Source organism: Kogia breviceps, chromosome 7, assembly GCF_026419965.1.
Source record: "Kogia breviceps isolate mKogBre1 chromosome 7, mKogBre1 haplotype 1, whole genome shotgun sequence".
Lineage (NCBI taxonomy): Eukaryota > Metazoa > Chordata > Mammalia > Artiodactyla > Physeteridae > Kogia > Kogia breviceps.
The window spans coordinates 111,318,117-111,338,790 of record NC_081316.1 but is presented as its reverse complement, the minus strand read 5'-3'; the positions used below and the strand labels follow the sequence as shown (position 1 = coordinate 111,338,790).

The following is a 20,674-nucleotide window of genomic DNA, read 5'->3' as shown; positions in this document are numbered from 1 at the left end:
ATAGCCAAACGGTGAAAATAATGCACGTGTCTATCAACAGATGAATGGATAGGCACTTCCCTGGCGGTCCAGTGATTTGGACTCCGCGCTTTCACCGAGGTGGCCCCGGGTTCAATCCCTGGTTGGGAAACTAAAATTCTGCAAGCTGTGCGGCTCGGCCAAAAAAACCCCCGACAGATGAACAGATAAACAAAATGTGGTATATACAGATGATGAACTATTTTTCAGCCTTCAAAACGAAGGCGCTCCCGCTGTTCGCCCCGGCCTGTGAGAGCGCATCTCCTCCGCGGCCTCCGTCCTGCCGCCGTGTACCGGAGCCTGCGCGAAGCGCCGCTGCTGTCCCGCGTCGGGCCCGCAGCCCTAAGCTGGGCGGCGGCCGACTCGGCCGCACTGCTGGGCCGGGCCCGCTGGCAGCCCGCCACCGGCACCGCTCGCCCTGCAAGGGAGGTGTCCGCTACAGCACTGATGGGAGTGTAGATGAAGTAAAAGCTCTGGCTTCTCTGACCGCATATGAGTGTGCAGTGGTCGACGTGCCATTTGGGGGTGCCAAAGCTGGTGTTAAGATCAATCCCAAGAACTATACCGATAATGGATTGGAAAAGATCACAAGGAGGTTCACCATGGAGCTGGCAAAGAAGGGCTTTATTGGTCCTGGCACTGAAGTACCTGCCCCAGACGTGAGCACGGGCGAGCGGGAGGTGTCCTGGATTGCTGACACCTATGCTAGCACCACAGGGCACTATGATATTAATACCCATGCCTGTGTTACCGGTAAGCCCATCAGACAGGGTAGAATCCACGGACGGCTCTTTGCTGCTGGTCGGGGAGTTTTCCATGGGATTGAAAACGTCATTAATGAAGCTTCTTACATGAGTATTTTAGGAATGACACCAGGATTTGGAGATAAAACATTTGTTGTTCAGGGATTTGGTAATGTGGACCTGCCCTCTGTGAGATATTTACATCATTTTGGTGCTAAATGTGTTGGTGTTGGTGAATCTGATGGGAGCATATGGAATCCAGATGGTTTGGACCCAAAGGGACCAGAAGACTTCAAATGGCAACGTGGAACAATCCTGGGCTTCCCCAAAGCAAAGATCTACGAAGGGAGCATCCTGGAGACGGACCGTGACATACTGACCCCTGCTGCCAGCGAGAAGCAGCTGACCGTGTCCAGTGCACCCAGAGTCAAGGCCAAGATCATTGCTGACGGTGCCAACGGACCGACAACACCAGAAGCTGATGAGATTTTCCTAGAGGGGAACGTCATGGTTATTCCAGATCTCTACTTGAATGCTGGAGGAGTGACAGTATCTTACTTTGAGTGGCTGAAGGATCTAAATCATGTCAGCTATGGCCGTCTGACCTTCAAATATGAATGGGATTCTAACTACCACTTGCTTATGTCTGTTCAAGAGAGTTTGGAAAGGAAATTTGGAAAGCGTGGTGGAACTATTCCCATTGTACCCACAGCAGAGTTCCAAGACAGGATATCGGGTGCCTCTGAGAAAGATGTCATGCACTCTGGCTTAGCTGACACCATGGAGAGCTCTGCCAGGCAAATCATGCGCACAGCCATGAGGTATAACCTGGGATTGGACCCGAGAACAGCTGCCTATGTCAACGCCATCGAGAAAGTCTTCAAGGTGTACAGTGAAGCTGCTGTGACCTTCACATAGACCGGACCGGACTGCAGCTGACTTCTTCACTACCCTCTTCACCTCTTCATCTGCAGACCTATCCCAAGTTTACATGTAACCACAGAAGTCTCTCTCTCATGACTTAATAGATGATGGACACCATTCTCAACAAGTCAATCCAAATCAGCCTCTTAAGAAAAAAAGTTAGGGGACCATATATAAGCTAGTAAGTGATAGTAGAAATTAGCTATGTCAGAGAGCCATTTGGGGCATTTTGCCTTTAAATAAAGTCTTTACCCTCTGCCTGTACTGCCTTGCTCCACGGCTGTTTCCCAGCACAGTCAGCTGTAGCCCTGGGAAAGCTCCTTTTGTCCAAGAGCAGTCAGTCCCTTGCCACTTCAGCTCTGGACAGATATATCAGGTGCTTTGACACATTTAAGAAGCAGGTATATGGCATTTTCAGGAGGTAGCATGGTCCTCAAGTGAGTTATTGGTATTTTACATCAGCAAAATAACTCAATTTTACAGGTTACAAACAAAAAAACCTTTCTCTTTATGCATTTTATTCTTTTAGAATAAGAACATGCTGCTGTAATAAAATTGCCTTTAATCACTTAACAAGCCTAAAGTTGACTCAGGCAGTGAATGTCTGTAAACGTAATAAATGAAAAAAGCTAGTATTTTTATAACATAACACACTATCATTTATAACTTGTCAATGGCATATTGTCATCCAACAAAAATAAAAAGCCTGGTAGACAATTCAGTTATCTTCATACCTGCAAATGATGGAGGCTATTTTTGTTAAGACTGTCGGAATTTACTAACCACAATTATGACATATAGTCCAAAGAACACAGTAACCTCCTTATAATGTTAATTAATTGTCCTCTTTTGAAGATCTATTGTGTTGACTAATTGAACAATAATTCAAGTAGAGTGCCCCAGAAAAAAACCACTTGGGCTCCCTCTTTGGAGTCTGGCTGGCGGCTCTGAGCATTGCCAATGGCCCCCGACTAGCCCTGACTTTGTGCCCTCATTTAGAGGCCTCATCTTCTGCACACAGCTTCATTCCCAGTGGGCTGGACACAACCTGGAGTTGTGTTTTCTTTGGGAGTTGTTTGGCCAGGGCCTTTTGAACAGTGGTGTCCCAGTGAAGTACTAGATATTATTTATATAAGAATAAGCTTCTTTTTTTTTTTTTTTTTTTTTTTTAAGAATGGACATCTTGCTTTATTTATTTATTTATGTGTCTGCGTCGGGTGCTGTAGAGCGCATGGGCAGAGTTGCCCCGCGGCATGTGGGATCTTAGTTTCCCCCACCAGGGATTGAACCCGTGTCCCCTGCATTAGAAGGCGGATTCCTAACCACTGGACCACCAGGGAAGTCCCGAGCTTCTTTTTTTAACAATAATATCTTTTCAGAAATTTCTAACTACTTTGTAACCGCATGACTTAACCTGGTGACAAAAGCAGTTATTAAAAAGCCTACCTTTTACAAAAACATAAAACAAATAAAAGAAATTCTGGCATATGCTATGACATGGGTGAACCACGAGGACATCGTGCTACTGAAATAAGCCAGTTGCAAAATGACAAATATTGTATGATTCCCCTTATATGAGGTTCCTAGGGTAATGAAATTCACAGAGACAGAAAGTAGAATGGTGATTGCCAGAGGCTGGGGGAAGGGGGAAATGGACAGCTATTGTTTAATGGGTACAGAGTTTCAGTTTGGGAAAATGACAAGGTTCTGAAGATGGTTATACAGCAGTGTGGATGTACTTAATGCCACTGAACTTAAGAAAAAGTTAAAGGGTAAACTTTTTTTTTAACAGGAAAGTTTATTTTAAATTTGACAATCACACATTTGAAAACGGTAAACTTCATGTTATGCATATTTTACCATAATAACAAAAAGAAACCTAACCAGTACACTAGATCTCAAAGCCAAATCTTTAGACTCCAAACCCTGTGTCTCCTTCCATCACTTATGCTCTCCAGCTCAAAGGCCGTGCACATCATTTGTGCTTAATAAAAATCAAGTGAACAAGTGAATTAATACATAAATGAATGCATGCATTAATGTTTATTTTTAGTTAACCTGCGGGCTTTTCATCTCCTGGCAAAAAGCAAACGTTTTAATTTGTAGTCCTTAACAGTCTGGAAAGTATCAAGAAAGTTCAACCCAGTTTCTTACTTCAGGAAACCTAGAGGCATGTCCCTACCACATACCTGAAGTTCACACTGACATGTCCACATTTAGCACAGGAGAGTTTATTTGCCTGTGTATGTATATTTCGAGTGTGACCTTGGAGTAGAAACATCTTGAAGGCAGACACACTTTTCTTTGTATCATTCACAATAGCTAGTTCAGGGAGTTTATATACTCAGCTGCTACTCTAGAGCCGTGGTAAACATGGTCGCTGGGCAAAAGTAGCTTTGAGACAAGCTCTGGGCTTTATTTCACTCCCTCACCAAGCCCTGGTGACGTTTACATTCTAGATGTTTAGATGTCATCCTCATTGCCACCACTCTGATTAAGGCCATTATCTATCACCTGACCCCTTGCAGGAGCCTCCTAACTGGTCTCCTTCTTTCTCTCTTGCACCCTCCCCTACATCCTTCCATTCCCCACAGAGCAGCAAGGCTATGAATATGATTATGTTCTACCCTGGCTTAAAACCTTGAATGAGTTTCCGCTCTGGAAGGATACAGACAAAATCTCCTAACTTGGCCTAGTTGGTCCTCATATGTTTTATCATCCCGTGTGAACATTCAAGGCTCATACAGAACCACCTCCTATAACTTCTCTGGGCTGCAGCCAGATGCTCTGGGCCTGATACTGACCAGGGTTCTCGGCCTTCCCCAGTCAAGAGAAATTGACTAGAGACCAGGCAAGAAATTCAGGCAAGGCTTTATTGGGGCCCCTGCTGCAGCAGTGGGGGTGAGAACAAACAACAGATTCCCTTGCTTGCTCGCTCCCTGAGGGTGGGGAGTGGGGGTGGGGCTTGCTCCTTATATAGGGTGAGGGTAGGGGTGGGTCCAGGGGTCGGGCCAGAGGGGTGGCTTAGGTGTTCTGCCCACCCCTTAGGTGGTGTTGAGTGAAGGGGACATGCGCAGTGCCCTGCTTTTGCTCCCGGCTCTTCAAAAGTGGCAGTTGCGTTTTTTGGTCTCTTTGTATCTTTTGTCCACAATTTTGCCCCAACTGCACATGCACACAGTTATTTTTAGTCCCATATAGTTTTTTTAAATATTCTGTTGCTGGAGGAGACGTGTGTCCAGGTGCAAGCACTGCAGCACTGCAGCAAAGGGTCCCAGGTCCCAGCCTGTCTCAGGTCTTCCATTTCTGAAATGCACAAGTCTTCTCGCTACAAAATCTTTGTGCGCACTGTTACCTCTCCTCCCTCCCTTCTCTTTCCGTCTGCCTGTTCAGTACTTATTTCTCCTTCAGCTCGCACAATAAGCATCAATTCCTCAGCAAAATCTTCCCTGGCCTCCTCCCGCATCCCACTCAGGCTTGGTCAGCTTCCTTTAGAACAAGCTGTCATGCATCAGTGTTCCTTTCCTGCAGGCCACCACCCTCAGTTAGTAAGTACACATTCCTTTCCAGCACTATTTGATCAATGACTATCTCCCGCACTGAGCAGACTCTAAGCTCCATAAGGACAAAGGCCCATCACTGAATCACCATTGTCGAACACAATGCATGGTGTATAATAGCTGCTCAATAAACATGTGTGGGAAGAAAAAAGGGAAGGAGAGAAAGAAACAAAACAATAGGGGCCCCTGGTGGAATGTTAGGAATCCATACAGCACCATATTCACACAGCACCAGCACTGTTTGACATAATAGTTAAAATTCAGACACATTTCCAAGTTTCATCTTGGTTTTGCAGGCTTGGTCCAATGGCCAAAATTCTCTAATTTTTTTGTTTGTTCGATTTATTTCTGCAGACAGATGTAGATTCCTACAAAGCGGAAGGCATGTATTATTGGAAGGATGCTTCTCAACTAGAAGGTAGCCTTCCAGAGAGGGATCTATTAGAATTTCAAGGGGGATTCCTACTCAGAGTGTAAATAAACCCACAACCAATGCGATGGTACTTGAGTGAGCTAGCAGGCAGAAAGTGATGCAGAGATGAATCAGGCAGTCCATGACATCAAAGAAGTTACTCTTGAATGTGGGAAGGACATGAGGCTAGAACTATACTATGAAGCAATTTGCTAAAACAAAGAGAAAGGGGGAATTCCCTGGTGGTCCAGTGGTTAGGACTCCATGCTTGCACTGACGAGGGCCCAGCTTCAAACCCTGGTCAGGGAACTAAGATCCCGCAAGCCACGTGGTGCGGCCAAAAAAAGAAAGAAAGAAAGAAAGAATACAGAGAAAGGTGCCCACAGAGCCCAAAGGAGGAGTGACTAGTTTCAACCGGGGGAGGAGAGGGGAGGGTTCGTTCGTAACTTTGGAGCTGGACCTGGAAGGGTAGGCAGGACCTCACGGATGGCCGTGAGGGACGGCCATGTGGACCTCTCTCCAAGAAAGAAGGTGAAGGCTAACCATCAAAGAGCTTCACCAGAGGCTCTGTGAGTATCAAGTACTGCCTCGTGACAGCAGATAACTCTAATTATTCCACTACACAGCAATTGTGCTCAGCTGACCAATAGTATTACTTCTGTGAACTGAATGTATCTAAGCTTTTTCCTTCACTACCCGAGAAGGTCCGATTTACCAGCATCATCCGTGTGTGGGAGAAATGATTCTAGCCACTCCTAGGAGATTAGCTGAGGAGGAGTTGACTCATATCTAGAACTAACTGGTGATTTCTGCCCCATCTCTGTTCTTACTGGGCTGCCAAATGCCTGGCACTCTCTGTGACTTGATCGATTCAGTTTGACCCCTGGAGAAACACATAAACAAGGCATGTCTTTCCAGAACAAGATACGAGGAAACAGAAAAGAGAGATGGTTCTAGACAAAACTGACATCAGCCACGTCTAGATGGGCACGCCTGGGCTCCCTGGCTGGTGTAGAGCACGCTGCTCGTGGTTGTTAGTACTTCCTTGGGTTCTGGGCATTGTTCTAAAATGCTTTGCATGTGTTAAGTCATTGAATCCTCACTGCAATCTGAGATAGGCAGAGTCATTGCCATGCACTTTAACAGGGGAGAGAGCTGAAGCCCAGAGGGGCTAAGCAACCTGTCCAAGGTCACACAGCAGTGAGATCTGAACTCACAGCCCATGCCCTTCACCACCATGTTAGACTGCCTCTCGTCCTCAGAGCTGAAAGCAAGGACATTGGAGTCAGGCAAAGCCGGCTTTAGTAAGGGCTTCCTCACTTTCCAGCTGTGTGATCTTGGCCCCATTATCTAACTTTTCAGGGCCATTTGCATTGTAATAAGCCCCAAAGCCTTAAACTTGGGGAACAACTCTCAGCTGGAGGCATTTGGCATCTCAGCCTGCCAGCTGGCTGCCCTGCCCCAGGCCCTGGCCCTCACCCCCAGCTGAGACTCTGATTTCATCTCCTGCGGCTCGGCCCCAGCCTTCCAGTTCTGAAAAAGGATGTCCTGAAACGGGCTGAGCTGTGTCAAATGGAGGCCAAGTCTTGGAGTGCTTGGCCTCTTGGTCTCATCCGGGCCCCAGAGCTCTAACGTGAGCCCCTGAGCTCCTGTGTGGCTATACCCACGTTTCCTCTCGTGTGGTTCCTCTGTCCCGTTAATAGGGCCCAAGGCCTTGCATCTTTACCCAGATCCCCGCATGCACTCTGGTTTATATGCTGGGCTCTGCTCTGACACCTCCATCCAAATCCCAGTTCTAGAAACCTATGTAGCGCCCAGTCCTTGGTGTATGGGTCAGTCCTGGCCTTGCATTTGCTAGCCCCTCTCCCCAGTTCAAGAAGAGCACTGCTCCTTAGATGACCCTCAGAGCTGGGCCTCTGCAACGGTGGACTGGCCTCTCAGTTGACTGATTACCTGACCACTCGCCACACCCAGACTGCTCTATCCACAGGCAGATAAGCCAAGTAATTCTTTTTTTTTTTTTGAGATATAATCTATATAACATAAAATTCACCATTTGAATCATTTAAAGTTTACCTAGTTGTACAATCCTCCTCACCACTATCTAATTCCAGAATCTTTTCATCTCCCTATAAAGAAACTCCATACTTTTTACCAGTCATTCTCCATTTCCCCGCCCTCCAACCCCTGGCAATCACTAAACTACTTTCTGTCACCATGGATTTGCCTATTCCGCACATTTCATATGAATGTAATTGTATCTATTTGTCCTTTTTTGGTCTGGCTTCTTTCACTTAGCATAACGTTCTGAAAGTTCATCCATGTTATAACACGAATCAGTACATCTTTCCTTTTTATGGCTGAATAATATTCCACTGTGTGGCTAAACCATGTTTTGTTTATCCATTCATCAGTTGATGAACATCTGGGCTGTTCTTACTTTCTGGCTCTCATGAATAATACTCCTATGAACCTATGTATACCAGTTTTTCTGTGAATATGTTTTCAGTTATCTTGGGTAGGTACCAAGGAGTAGAACTGCTGAATCATAGGGTAGCTCTATGTTTAACTTTTTGAGGAATTTCCAAACTGTTTGCACTGTTTTATATTCTCAACAGCAATGTATGAGACTTCCAATTTCTCTATATCCTGGTCAACACTTGTTAATGTCCTACCTGGTATTTCTTGGATTCCCTTGCAGTGGGTGTTTCTTGAACTTGGTGATTCTTTTTTTTTTTTTTTTTTGCAGTACAAGGGCCTCTCACTGCCGTGGCCTCTCCCATTGAGGAGCACAGGCCCCGGACGCGCGGGCTCAGCGGCCATGGCTCACGGGCCCAGCCGCTCTGCGGCATGCGGGATCTTCCCAGACCGGGGCACAAACCCATGTCCCCTGCATTGGCAGGCGGACTTTCAACCACTGCGCCACCAGGGAAGCCCTGAACTTGGTGATTATTAAACAAAATAGTTAAAAGTGTTTGATGACAGATCCCTACTTTTGGGTCAGCTCTACCATTCAGGGCCCTAAGGCAGGTATATATCTTGGGTGAGTTTTTTTTTTTTAATTTTCCTAACCATCAGTTTTCTCATCTGTTAAATGGGAATAACAATAGGATTGTTGGGTTAACTAAATGAGACAATGCATGTCGAATCCTTAGCACGATGCCTGTACAGACAATACCTTGACAAATAACGGCTCTCATGATGACCATCTTTCTTTGCCTAACCACCTAGACCTCTGATCAGTTGGTCATTGCATCAGTCACGCAGCCAGTTGACAAATACCGAGAGCCCACCAGGTGCCAGGTACGATTTTAGGAACTAGGACTATGGTGCCAAAGAAGAAGAGACCTCACAGTTAGGGAGCTAATATTCTACGAGGGCAAGAGCCATCATAAACATGCACATTTAAAAATAAAGAAGAGGGCTTCCCTGGTGGCGCAGTGGTTGAGAATCTGCCTGCTGATGCAGGAGACACAGGTTCGTGCCCTGGTCCGGGAAGATCCCACATGCCGCGGAGCAACTAAGCCCGTGAGCCATGGCCGCTAGGCCTGCGCGTCCGGAGCCTGTGCTCCGCAACGGGAGAGGCCACAACAGTGAGAGGCCCGCGTACAGCCAAAAAAAAATAAAAAAAATTAAAAAAAATAAAAAAAAATAAAAATAAAAAATAAAAAAAAAAATAAAGAAGAGAATTCTAGTCACTAGAAGAGCCTTGATAAGATGAAACAGGGTGATGCGTAGGGAGGAAGGTGAGGTTGCTCAGCTGACCCAGCCAACACAAGCCTCTTGGAGGAGGAACATTGGAGTAAAGACCAGACGGGAGATGGGGAGGCAACCAGTCAGAGGTCTGGGGAATAGCGTTCACACAGAAGGAAACTGAGTCCCTACGGCAGGAACAGCTTGGGGGTGGGCGTGGAGCCGAAAGAAGAAGTGAGGGGAAGAGAGAAGGGAACAGCAGTAGCTCCCCGCAAGCCTGGGGTCGTGGAGAAGAGACAGCAGGAGCCAAAGTGCTGCCGAGGCGCCGTGGTGAGACAGTGACAAGGAAACGGAACTGACAGTGGGGGCCCCCAGAAGGGCGTCCGTGAAACTGGGCCAGACCCCGAGCGTGATATTTGGCAGGAGTTCTGGGTACTAAATGTTCTCTATAATTGGCAGGAATCAAAGGAAGCTCACCAGAGAGCCTCAGCCTGAACACCGCTGTCGCTTGCTCTGGGGAAGTTCTGTCCTCACTCAGGTTGCTTCAGGGCGATACAGAGCACGGATCACAGCCCTGGGAGCACGGTGTGTATGGACCTCAGTGCGTGCACTTTGAAGCGTTGCCAGAAGGAAGCCAGGACCCTCTCTGCCCTCAGGGGCCAGCCCGGATGGTGTTGGTGGAGTTGAGCACTCGTCCTGTGATGCCACGATGTCTAAACACAAGCACCCAGCAGGCATCACAGAAAGGCCAGTCACAGCCCATGAGCTGGCCCCCGTGCTGCGGTGACCCCCTGTGACGACGCAAACGGCCACGGAGGGCTCTAGGAGTGGTCGAAGAATGTGTGGTTAAGGGCTTCTAAGGGCTTTTAGACCGGGCACTCGTCGGTTTTGCCTGTGCTCTGGGTTCCACCACTTTCTAGCCATCTTGCTATCAGCAAGTTTCCTCAACAGTTTAAGCTTCCCTTTCCCCATCCGTGAAATGGAGATAATAGCTAAATCATAGGGGTAGCAAGTACACTGCACAAAAAGAGCTGAGCGTGGAGCCTGCCACTTAGTAAGCCCTCAATAAATGTCACTTGTCATCATTGATTATTATTTTTATTCCTCCTCCCGCTACTACTGTTTTAAGAGCTCCCACCTATGAAGGGTCACCATGCTTTGGAAAAGGAAGTGCAGGGACTTCCCTGGCTGTCCAGTGGTTAAGACTCCTAGCTCCCAATGCAGGGGGCATGGCCAAAAATAAATACACAAACAAACAAATAAATAAATTTGTTTTTTAAAAAAGAAAAGCTACTTAGAACTTAAAAAAAGAGAAAAAAGAAAAGGAAGTGCAGAGGTTGAAGGGTGTCCCAAGAAGGGCAGTGATCAAAACAATACTAAGAATCTGAAGAATGGAAGAAAAGGTTGGCACAGGAGGGGTGAGGGTAGAACCGGCATGAAAGAATGTTATTAACCAGCTTTACAAGTATGAAAATCAAAGAGCTATAAGATGGAAAGGGGGAAAAACTCATATTTTCTTGGCATAACCTACCATATGCCAAATGCCAGACTCAGGTCTTTATATTTATTACATGTATTTAACCCCATTACAATCCTCTGAGACAATGATGATGATGATGAGGACGAGGAGGAGGAGGAGGATGGTGATGATGATGGTGATTCCCATTTTACAGATAAGGAAACTGAGGCCAAGAGACCAAAGTCAAACACTAAGTGATATGCTGCTGTCTGCCTGACTCCAATACTAATGCTCTTTTCTCTATAACCTAAACCAATAAAGCCCCAGCAAAACCTATGTCATTAATTACAGAGATTGTGAACTCCCCAGATCCAAGTATATTTCCCCAAATGTTGCAGTTGCACAGTGGAGCTGTAACTGTAGCTTGGAGCAACCAATCCAGCCCAAGGAAACAGACTGAGCATCTAAGTAGAATATTGGAATGATAAAGTCTCTTTATGTAACAAAAACAAACTTCCAGCAGAGCACAGAGGAGGAAGGATTCTTTCTGCAAGGGCTGAGAAAGAGTCATTAGGGAACAGGAAAAAAAAGTCTGAGGCCTTTTACAGAAGCAAGAGTTTCAGATGTGGCTCTCTGGGTTGTCAGGTAGAAAGGCATGGGGAGGGCATTCTTTGCAGCTGGGGCAAAAGAAGCTCTGGTATGGAGGTGGGAAGGCACATGGCTGGTTCAGGAAAAGACTTAGACCACCTGGACAGGAGCATGGAACAGGGTTCCCAGGGGCAGAGGGGCTGGAAATGTAGGGTGTCACCTGATAGCAAGAGGCCTTGCATGACAAGCTGTGGATTTTAGACTCTGTCCTATAGGCTCGTGAACCTCACTGCCACTTTCACAGTCATCCTGGTCCCCCCCTCCCTCACCCCTACATCCAGCTGGTACCCAAGGAAGGCCTGTTGAGTTCAGTTTGTAAGTAGCTCATGGATCTCTCCCTGCTGCCCGTGCCCTAAGCAAGGCTCTCATGGTTCCCTACGTGGACCACTGCCATGGCTTCCATTTATTTATTTATTTATTAAACAAGAGGAATCACTTTATTTCTAATAAGTTAATTTAATCTTTCTAGAAGATCCTTTTGAGTTAAGGAGTGGTTGCTAAACAGTAGAAAAAAGAATGTTCTAGGTATGGGACATGGCTCGTGAGAAATTTGAAGTTGGCGGAGGATAGGATAAAACACCATTCCTCTGTGCCTGGAATTGTGCTAAGTGCTCTATGTAGGTTGTTTAATCTTGCCGTGGCTTCCCTTTTGTCCTCTCTGCCTCCTGCTTAATTATCCTTCCCCACCGCCTCCCAACCCCACCCCATGCATATCCTCCAGGACGCTGACAAAATGTTCTTTTTTATCCATAAATCTGATCCCGGCATCCTGCCACTCAACATTCCTCCATAGCCTCTCAATCGCTAACAAGACACAGTCTGTCCCACTTGCTTGGCTACCAGAGTTGTTCATAATTGGGCTCCTGCTGATCTGTCCCACATCATCTTCCATGGCTCCCCCTCCAGAACTGCGTGCTCTGGTAACACTCAGTTATTTATAGCTCTCAGGACATGTTACTATATTCTCCCGTGCTTTTAGATTTTGCACATTCCATTCCATCGGCCCTACATAAGACCCCCACTTGCTACACCTTGCCCCAGCGGAGCCCACTCCAGAGCCACTAAGCACTTCTTCCTCCGTGAGATCATCCCTCACGGCTCTGCACAGCCTGGGTGGTCCTTTCCTTAACCTCTTTCTATACTTCGCACGACATACCAGGAAATTAATTACACAATTATACCGAACTAAATGTATGCGACTATTTATCTGCCCGCTTGACAATAAGCTCTCTCTAAAGGAAACCACTGTCTATTTTTTGACTTTATTTTTTTTCGAGCAGTGTTGGTTCACAGCAAAATTGAGGGGAAGGTACAGTGATTTTCCATTTACTCCCTGCCCCTCCCCCACACGCAGAGCCTCCTCCATCGTCAACATCCCCCACCAGAGTGGGACACTGGTTGCAATCAATGGATCTACACTGACACATCATTTTCACTCAAAGCCCCTACTTTACATTAGGGATCACTCTTGCTGTTGTACAACCTATGGGCTTGAACAAACACATAATGACGTAGATCTACCAACAGAGCATCGTACAAAGGATTTTCACTGCCCTGACAGTCCTCTGAGCTCTGCCTGTTCATCCCTCCCCTGCCACTAATCCCTGGCAGCCACTGATCCTTTTTATTCTCTCGATGGTTTGCCTTTTCCAGAATGTTATGCAGTTGGAATCATACAGTCTTTTCAGAAACATTGGTGTTTGATGATTATATCCAGTGCCTATCATATTACCTAGCACATAGTAGGTGCAAACTACTTACAGAATTAGTGATTGATTTAGTCGATGCGTTTAGGGAAAGGATGTCCAGTGATCAGAGGCACGGTGTAAATAATTAGGCTCTAAGCTCCAAAAGAAGCTCTGCTCTGAGCTGGTTTGAAGCTGGCAGACTACGGATGATTCATTCCATCTGCAGACCCCATCCCCAGGGCTAGCACGGTATCTTTTGTATGACAGAGGCTCGGTAAATACAGAATGAGGACATAGTCTCTGCCCTCGGAAAGTATACAGTGGACCAAGGAATGTTTCTGCAACCATGCTATTACTGTCCTGCTTCTTCAGTTGTCCCCAGGAGGCCCTAGGACTCCAATCACTTGTTCTTTCATTGATTTATTCAACAAAGCTATCCTAGGTCAAGCTCTGTGTTGTGCTTTTTAACTGGAAACTTCTGGAAGGGCAAGGCTGTGGTCGGATGTTTGGTGCTGTATTGCCTAGGCTGAGCATCCCACAGGAACTGACCTTCTCCCTCAAAGCATTCCACGCCCAGCACCTTGGGGCCCCAGAGAGTTTTTCCTGCCCCTGCCTGGGGGACTGTTCCAGCTCATCCGGCTTTCTCCACATTCTGGAGTCCTATTGTACCCCAGCTGGAACCAGGCAGTTTGGCTTTAATTGCACTCTAATTGTTTCAAGTGTGCTATTTTTATCCACCCAGTACCCTGCACTCTCCTTGCAAATGAGCCTGGTCTTTTAGTTTCACATTGCCACTGTGCCCCCAGCACTCAGTAAAAGCTTGCTGATTGATTTTTTTGGTGAGCTGTAATATGTATGGATCTGTCCTGAAACTCTGTTGCTACTTCTATCCCTGGCAATCCCCCTCCCCACTTCCAACACCTCCCACTAACTGTTTCTTCTATTGGTGTTACCAACTTTTTGTTCTTCTCTCCAAGAGAGCAAACTTTCTTTCACTGACCATCGAAGCTACTGAGGCTCTCTTTTTGCTACTCCTCTTTTTGCATAAGGGCTGTCTTAGCAAGAAATGTTATTCTTATTGGCTGCCTCATGATCTATTTTTATCTCTCCATGTAACTTATTAAATATTTCTGGAATCTGTTTGGATGAATGAAGCCTTCACTTTGATTGAATTTCTATGTTTTCAGTTTTATTATCTCCCTTTGCAGTGCTGCCTTGGGTGGTGGGAATTCCCCTGGACTTTTCTGTGAATACAGTCCAACCCTAACCAAGAACACATCCATGCCATAAAATATTTCCCCCTCTTTGCCAATCAGTATGGTGATCCAGGTCACTTACTGCATGTCTGATGACAAACAAATGTATTATCTGTTTGGTGACAGCTAATGTAGTACAGATGCAAAGAGCAAGTGATCTGAAGATGGAAATCCCTGCATTCAAATGATGTCCCCATATTTACCATTATATGGCCTTAGGCTAGTTATTCAACATTGCTAGGAGAGCTTTGGTTTCCTCATCTGCAAATGGGGTAATAAAAATACATGATTAAGAGACCAGGCATGACACCGCGGTGAGAGGCCCGCACACTGCAGCGAGGAGTGGCCCCCGCTCGCCGCAACTAGAGGGAGCCCACGCGCAGCAATGAAGACCCAACGCAGCCAAGGATAAATAAATAAATTTTAAAAAAGAGACCAGGCATGAAAAACACTCAACGCAGTTCCTGGCACATAGTAATGGTTCAATAGACGGCGGTGTCTGTCATAGGTAATGGGTGGAGGTAATCGATGATGTGGCTCCCTCACCAGGACACCTGTTGCTTTTTGCCCCTTCCCTGCAGGCGTCTGATGCTCTTGTGCACACGCAGCACTTGAATCTCAGTTCATGCCAACCTAGACTTGAACCCACATGAGTCTGCAAACAACCTCATCGGAGCACTTCAGCTTACAGTCTTCATTCAGCAAAGCTGGGCTCAGAAGTGCTCAAGAAGCTGGCTAAGCTCCATCTGGCTGACTTGGCACCACAGGAGAACAACAGTGCCAAACGCTTCTTTCCCGCAAAGGCTGCAGACGCTGCCTTTCAGGATGCAGAGCAGATACCACACACGCAGACAAGTTCCTAATTAACGATACATAATCAGTGTCTTTCAGATGTGCATATGCTATTCTCTGCCCAGCTCATTAACTGCACTAAGCCTTCCATGGCTGGAGACGGAGCATGGCTTATCAGAAAAACCTGTTAGAACCAGCCCAGGTTCACAGCTCAGAAGATGCAGAAGCTCTGATGCAGGTTACCCAAGAGCTGAGGGAGTCCTAACTCAGTCACGCTCCCCCTCTGAGCCCCTCTGTGAGTCGGGCCACAGAGACCTTCTTCCTCTTAATGTTATTACAGCGGAGGCAGTCATGACCATCTCTGGGAAAGTGCTCTGACAGGTGTAGGGACCCACACAGATGCACGTGACAATTACTCCTGGCCTTGGCCGTGACGTTGTTTTCTAAGCAGGAAGAGTGGTCAAGCTTAGGCAAAAATGACGTATGATCGTGCCTTCTAAGGTTTGGGCTTTACACCCATCACCCGTACCCGTGAGGAAAAGAAACCTCCTCCGAGGAGCTCCCAAGGGGCTCACCCAGATTGTGAACGGCTGTGAAGCCAGGTTGATCCGACTCAGAAAACCCAGGATTCATTCTCCTTCCTTTCCCAGGCAAAATAGAATCCTCCTTGCAGAGGAGACAGCTCCACCCTTTCTTTTCTGTTTCCCTCTCCTCCCTCCCTGCCCGTCTACTTCACACACCCTCACCCCTGTTAAACTACACGCCCCTCAATCACATCCTCTGAGGCCCCTCAGCTTCCCTTCTTCAGGGAGGTCTAGTTAGCCTGGTGGGATAGTCCTTGCCTGTTTGCCAGCTTAATACCTTAATACCATTCTCCTCCCTCCCCCCACCCCCAGGTAATTTAGTCATTTTAATAGGAGGCTTCTGGAAAGAATATGATACTCTCAAATCACACCGGAGATTACCTGCTTGGCCCACCTCCACTGGGAGTTGCCCTGAGCAACTGTGCTGATGGGAGCTTGAGTGATCACGGGAGCAAAGCCAGAAGTTTCACTGGGTGCACAGTTCCTCCCAGAGATTAACACAGAACAGGGTTATATGGTGGGGGTTAGAGTCAGCAGAGACCGGGAGATGACATGAGTAGAGACAGAATCACGTGAGTTCTCATGTGCTGGAGCTGGAGAGTGGGCTCGACTTGGACAGAACAGAGGGACCAGGGGAAAACAGAAGTCCCTTCTTTTGGAAAGGCTGCATTCGTTCTTCCCCCTTATGCTCTGTCCAAAGCCTTTCTGGCCACAGAGGCGGCTCTTGCGGCAGCGAGTCGCAGCTGGCTGCTAAGTGGTGATTTTTTATTTCCCACCAAGTTCCAGGCAGGGAAGGGGCAGCTGACAGGGTCTCATCTGAGACTTTGGCCATGGAATTAACTGCATGAGAATGTTTATTCCACATTATAACACTCAGGAGACATCTTCCATTCCGCCTCTCTCTCTCTCTCTCTCTCTCTCTCTCACACACACACACACACACACGCACACACGCACACTCACTTGACTATAGAAATTGGGAGCAGGTAGACAGTGGTCCATTGTCGTTAGACGCCACAGAGAGAGACAAAGATCCAGAGAAAAAGACTTTATGCTTTATAAGTTTAGCAGGACGTCCTGCCTCCGCTTCCCGTCTGTCTGCTGTAGCTGTGGCTCAGCCCCTCTCTGCCCCCTTCTCGCTCACACCTGAGGCCTGCGGTGGGCCTTTCCAGAGATGGCTGCTCAGGGATGCTGAGTCGGGAAGCATTCGTCTGGGGAAACGTTCTGAACCATTGCCTGGATGCTCAAGCCCTCCCCCTTACTGGGGTTGCCGTTACTTGGAAGATTTCGTTAAAACAGGGTCCAAAATCTCCATTCCCTCTGCGGCCGCAAAGCAAGCATTCCTGCCATATATATCACTAAAGATTCTCTGGGTCCCTGCATCCTGCTTGTGCTGAATTTTTCATCATTCCTGTCTCCCTCCTGAGCATGTTGTCACCTTTCCTTAAGGGCCCACCCCCACTGGACACCCCAGGTCTCACCCATCTCTTCACTCTCCAAAGGCTGCCACATCCAGGTGCTGTGTTGAGCAGGCGTTTCTGAAGAGTTGGGGCAACAGAAAGAAGGAACACTACAGGGAGGACAGTATATGACTTAAGACTGAATATTAGCTTTTCCACTTTTCATAGCTCCCTCGAGCCATTTCTACCACCAGAAGGGATTTATTTATTTATTTTTGCCTGCGTTGCGTCTTCATTGCTGTGCACGGGCCTCTCTACTTGCAGCGAGCGGGGGCTACTCCTCGCTGTGGTGCACGGGCTTCTCATTGTGGTGGCCTCTCTTGTTGCAGAGCGTGGGCTCCCACCACGCAGGCTCAGTTGTTGCAGCACGTGGGTTCAGTAGTTGTGGATCGCGGGTTCTAGAGTGCAGGCTCAGCAGCTGTGGCACACGGGCTCAGTTGCTCCGCGGCACGTGGGCTCTTCCCGTTCCAGGGCTTGAACCCCCGTCCCCTGCATTGGCAGGCGGATTCCCAACCACTGAGCCACACTGATGCCTTTTTTTTTTTTTTTTTGGCCTCATGCGCGATCTTAGTTCTCCAACGAGGGATTGACCTCGTGGCTCCTGCAGCGGGAGTGTGGAGTCCTAACCACTGGACCGCCAGGGTACGCCTGCCTGATGCCTTTGGCATTTGCTTGTCGTCAGCCTCTTGCTGTGCAGCTGGACCTTTCCCCCTTCAACCTTTCACCTTTCCTTCCAGTTAGATTGCCTCACCATGCCCTCACATTTTTATACATTTGGGGGCAGAACAATTTAGCTACTCTTACCCCTCTCAGCCGTATCCTAAGGCCCAAGGGATGCCTTTTCACAGCCTAAAGTGATGCAGCAAGGTGTTCTTCTAAACCTGTGCCGTCTAATATTTGAATTTAAACTCATTAAAATGAAATAAAATGTAAAATTCAGTTCTTTACTTGCTCCAGCCACTTTTCAAGGGCTTAATAGCCACATTTGGCTGGTGGCTACTGTGACTGACAGTATAGACAACAGAAAGTTCTGTTGGACGGCAGTCTAGCCAAACCGAGACCAACTTCTCCCCTAAGGGACTGTATCACTGGCTGTTTGGATATCCCCTTTTCCTGCCTACCTCAGTAACGTTCACTGAGTCCTTTTTGCTGTGCAAGGCACTTTTCATGTGTTGTTTCATTTCATCCACATGACGGTTCTTTAAAGTGGGTAGTGTTTTTCTCGTTGCACACAGGAGCCTGAAGTTTGGACAGCCAATGCAACCGGTCCATATTCTTACCCCAAGCCACATGCTTAGGGTTAGTGATGGAAAGATAATACTGGGAAGGTACATAGGGACCAGGCCGGGAGAGAAAAGAAGGAAGGAAAGCGCTTTGTTAACCACGTATGATGTTTTCATTAAACTGTAGGAAGAATTTTCTTACACTTTAGGCTTCAGTCCCAAGATGGGGTTACTGAAAAGGAAACAAAGACTATTTTTCGAGGGGATGATTTTTACTTTGCTGTGATGGATGCCATTGCTTCTGGCGGCCGGCCAGGTGGAAACACGTACGGAGGGAGAGAGATCAGAGCCCTCCTTTGAGGGAAACCAGCAGCGAAAGGAGACCGAGGTGGTTAAAGAACTACCGATTCTCCCTCACACCAGCTGCTCCCAATCCCGCCAGGCCAGAATCGCCCCCTCCTGCTTCGGACAACCCGATGTTTCAGCAGCTTGAGCCCAGAACGGAACCATTTCCATCAGCTCCCGGGGGAGGACTGATGGTCACGCCACCTGCTGGTCGTTTCTCATGTTGCAGCCTGCTGCTGGGTAACTTCTCAAATCTAATGCAAAGTTTGGTCCCTAGATCATCAACGTCACCTGGCGCTTGTTAGAGGTGCAAATTCAGACTCCACCCTAGTCTTGAATCAACAAGTAGCGTGGGTCCGAGCTGTTCGTGTGTTAACAAGCCCCTCACGTGATCCTGATGCACACTTGAAGCTTGGGAATCACTGATCTAGAAGGTTCAACTCCACTATTTATTCATTCATCAAGTCAACAGTCTTTTTTTTTTTTTATTGAAGTATAGTTGATTTACAATGTTGTGTTTCTGGTGTACAGCACAGTGATTCATGCTTTTTCATATTCTTTTCCATTATGGTTTATTAGGATGTTGAGTATAGTTCCCTGTGCTACAGTAGGACCTTGTTGTTTATCTATTTTATATATATAGTTTGTGTCTGCTAATTCTAAACTCCTAATTTATCCCTCCACTACTCCCTTTCCCCTTTGGTAACCATAAGTTTGTTTTCTATGTCTGTGAGTCTGTTTCTGTTTTGTAAATAATTTCATTTGTGTCATATTTTAGATTCCACATATAAGTGATATCACCTGGAATTTGTCTCTCTGTCAAGTCAACAATCATTACTGAGCATCTTCTAGATAAATATCACTCCCATGCACACACAGAGAATGTAGAATTTCTTTCTGTATCCTCACATCTCTGTTTATTTGGGAAGAGAAGCATTAAGATTACCCTTATTTTACAGACAAGGACAAAGAAAGAACAGGAGGCCCAGGACCACACACCTAGTAAATAGCAAGGTGGGGCCCCCTGCTCCTGTCTTTGTATGTTAAAACTTGGGATTATTCACCAAACCACAGTTCACCAACTTTTCTAGGTTGGCTTGTGGTTTGTTTTGGGGTGGAGGAGGTGGGAGGGGAGAAACCTTCCCAAATCACACTCAGCTGAAACTTGTCACACAGCCTACGATTGCTGGCAACACTCGGTAGGGTAGACGTTCATTTTAGAAGGTGACAAAGAGGCTGCCTGTCTAACTCTCCCTCGACTATAACCTTGTACCTAGCGTTCCCTCTCCTCTTCCATTGGCGATGTGTGGCTTTATTGGGTGGGCTGTGGTGGGGAAGGGAGGGAAGAGTTCGACGTGCTGCGTGGGTGCCATCTAAGGGCACAGCTTAGGGACTCTCAGGAAGGCAGGAATTTATCTCCAACTGTCTAATTGGGGGTTGAGAGGGAAAGACAGTGGGACTAGACAGAAGCAGAAAAATGTTGAAGGGAAGGAAGAAAAACAGAAGACCAACTCCGTCTCCGCTTTCACAATCTGGCAGCCTCTGAAGCAGCCCTCCCAGCACAAGGCAGGCTGCTCACCGACTGCAGTCGAGAGCACGTGTTTATGTGCAGGGCACCGCACTGCCAGCTCCCTGCCTTCAAGGGACGGGCTGCTTTGCAGGGAAGTAGGGACACAGGGCTTAAAAACGTATAGACACTCCCATGGTTAAAATTCCCTTGGCCATAAACATATTTTAACACATTGCAATACTTGTGTTACGATAATGCTAACTCTAGGGAACATTTAAGTAAATGCTAGGCAGTGTTCCAGCTGGAAATGGGACCAGCAGCCGGGCCCTCGGCAGTGAAATCTCAGAGCTCTAACCACTGGA

At 47.2% G+C, this 20,674-nt stretch overlaps 1 protein-coding gene across 1 annotated transcript; it reads left to right on the top strand.

Moving 5' to 3' along the window:
* Positions 1-212: 212 nt before the first annotated feature.
* On the top strand, positions 213-1,679 carry LOC131760374 (glutamate dehydrogenase 1, mitochondrial-like). The gene has a single exon (XM_059070286.2). The coding sequence runs from the start codon at positions 213-215 to the stop codon at positions 1,677-1,679; it is 1,467 nt and encodes a 488-aa protein (XP_058926269.1).
* The last annotated feature ends 18,995 nt before the right edge of the window (positions 1,680-20,674 follow it).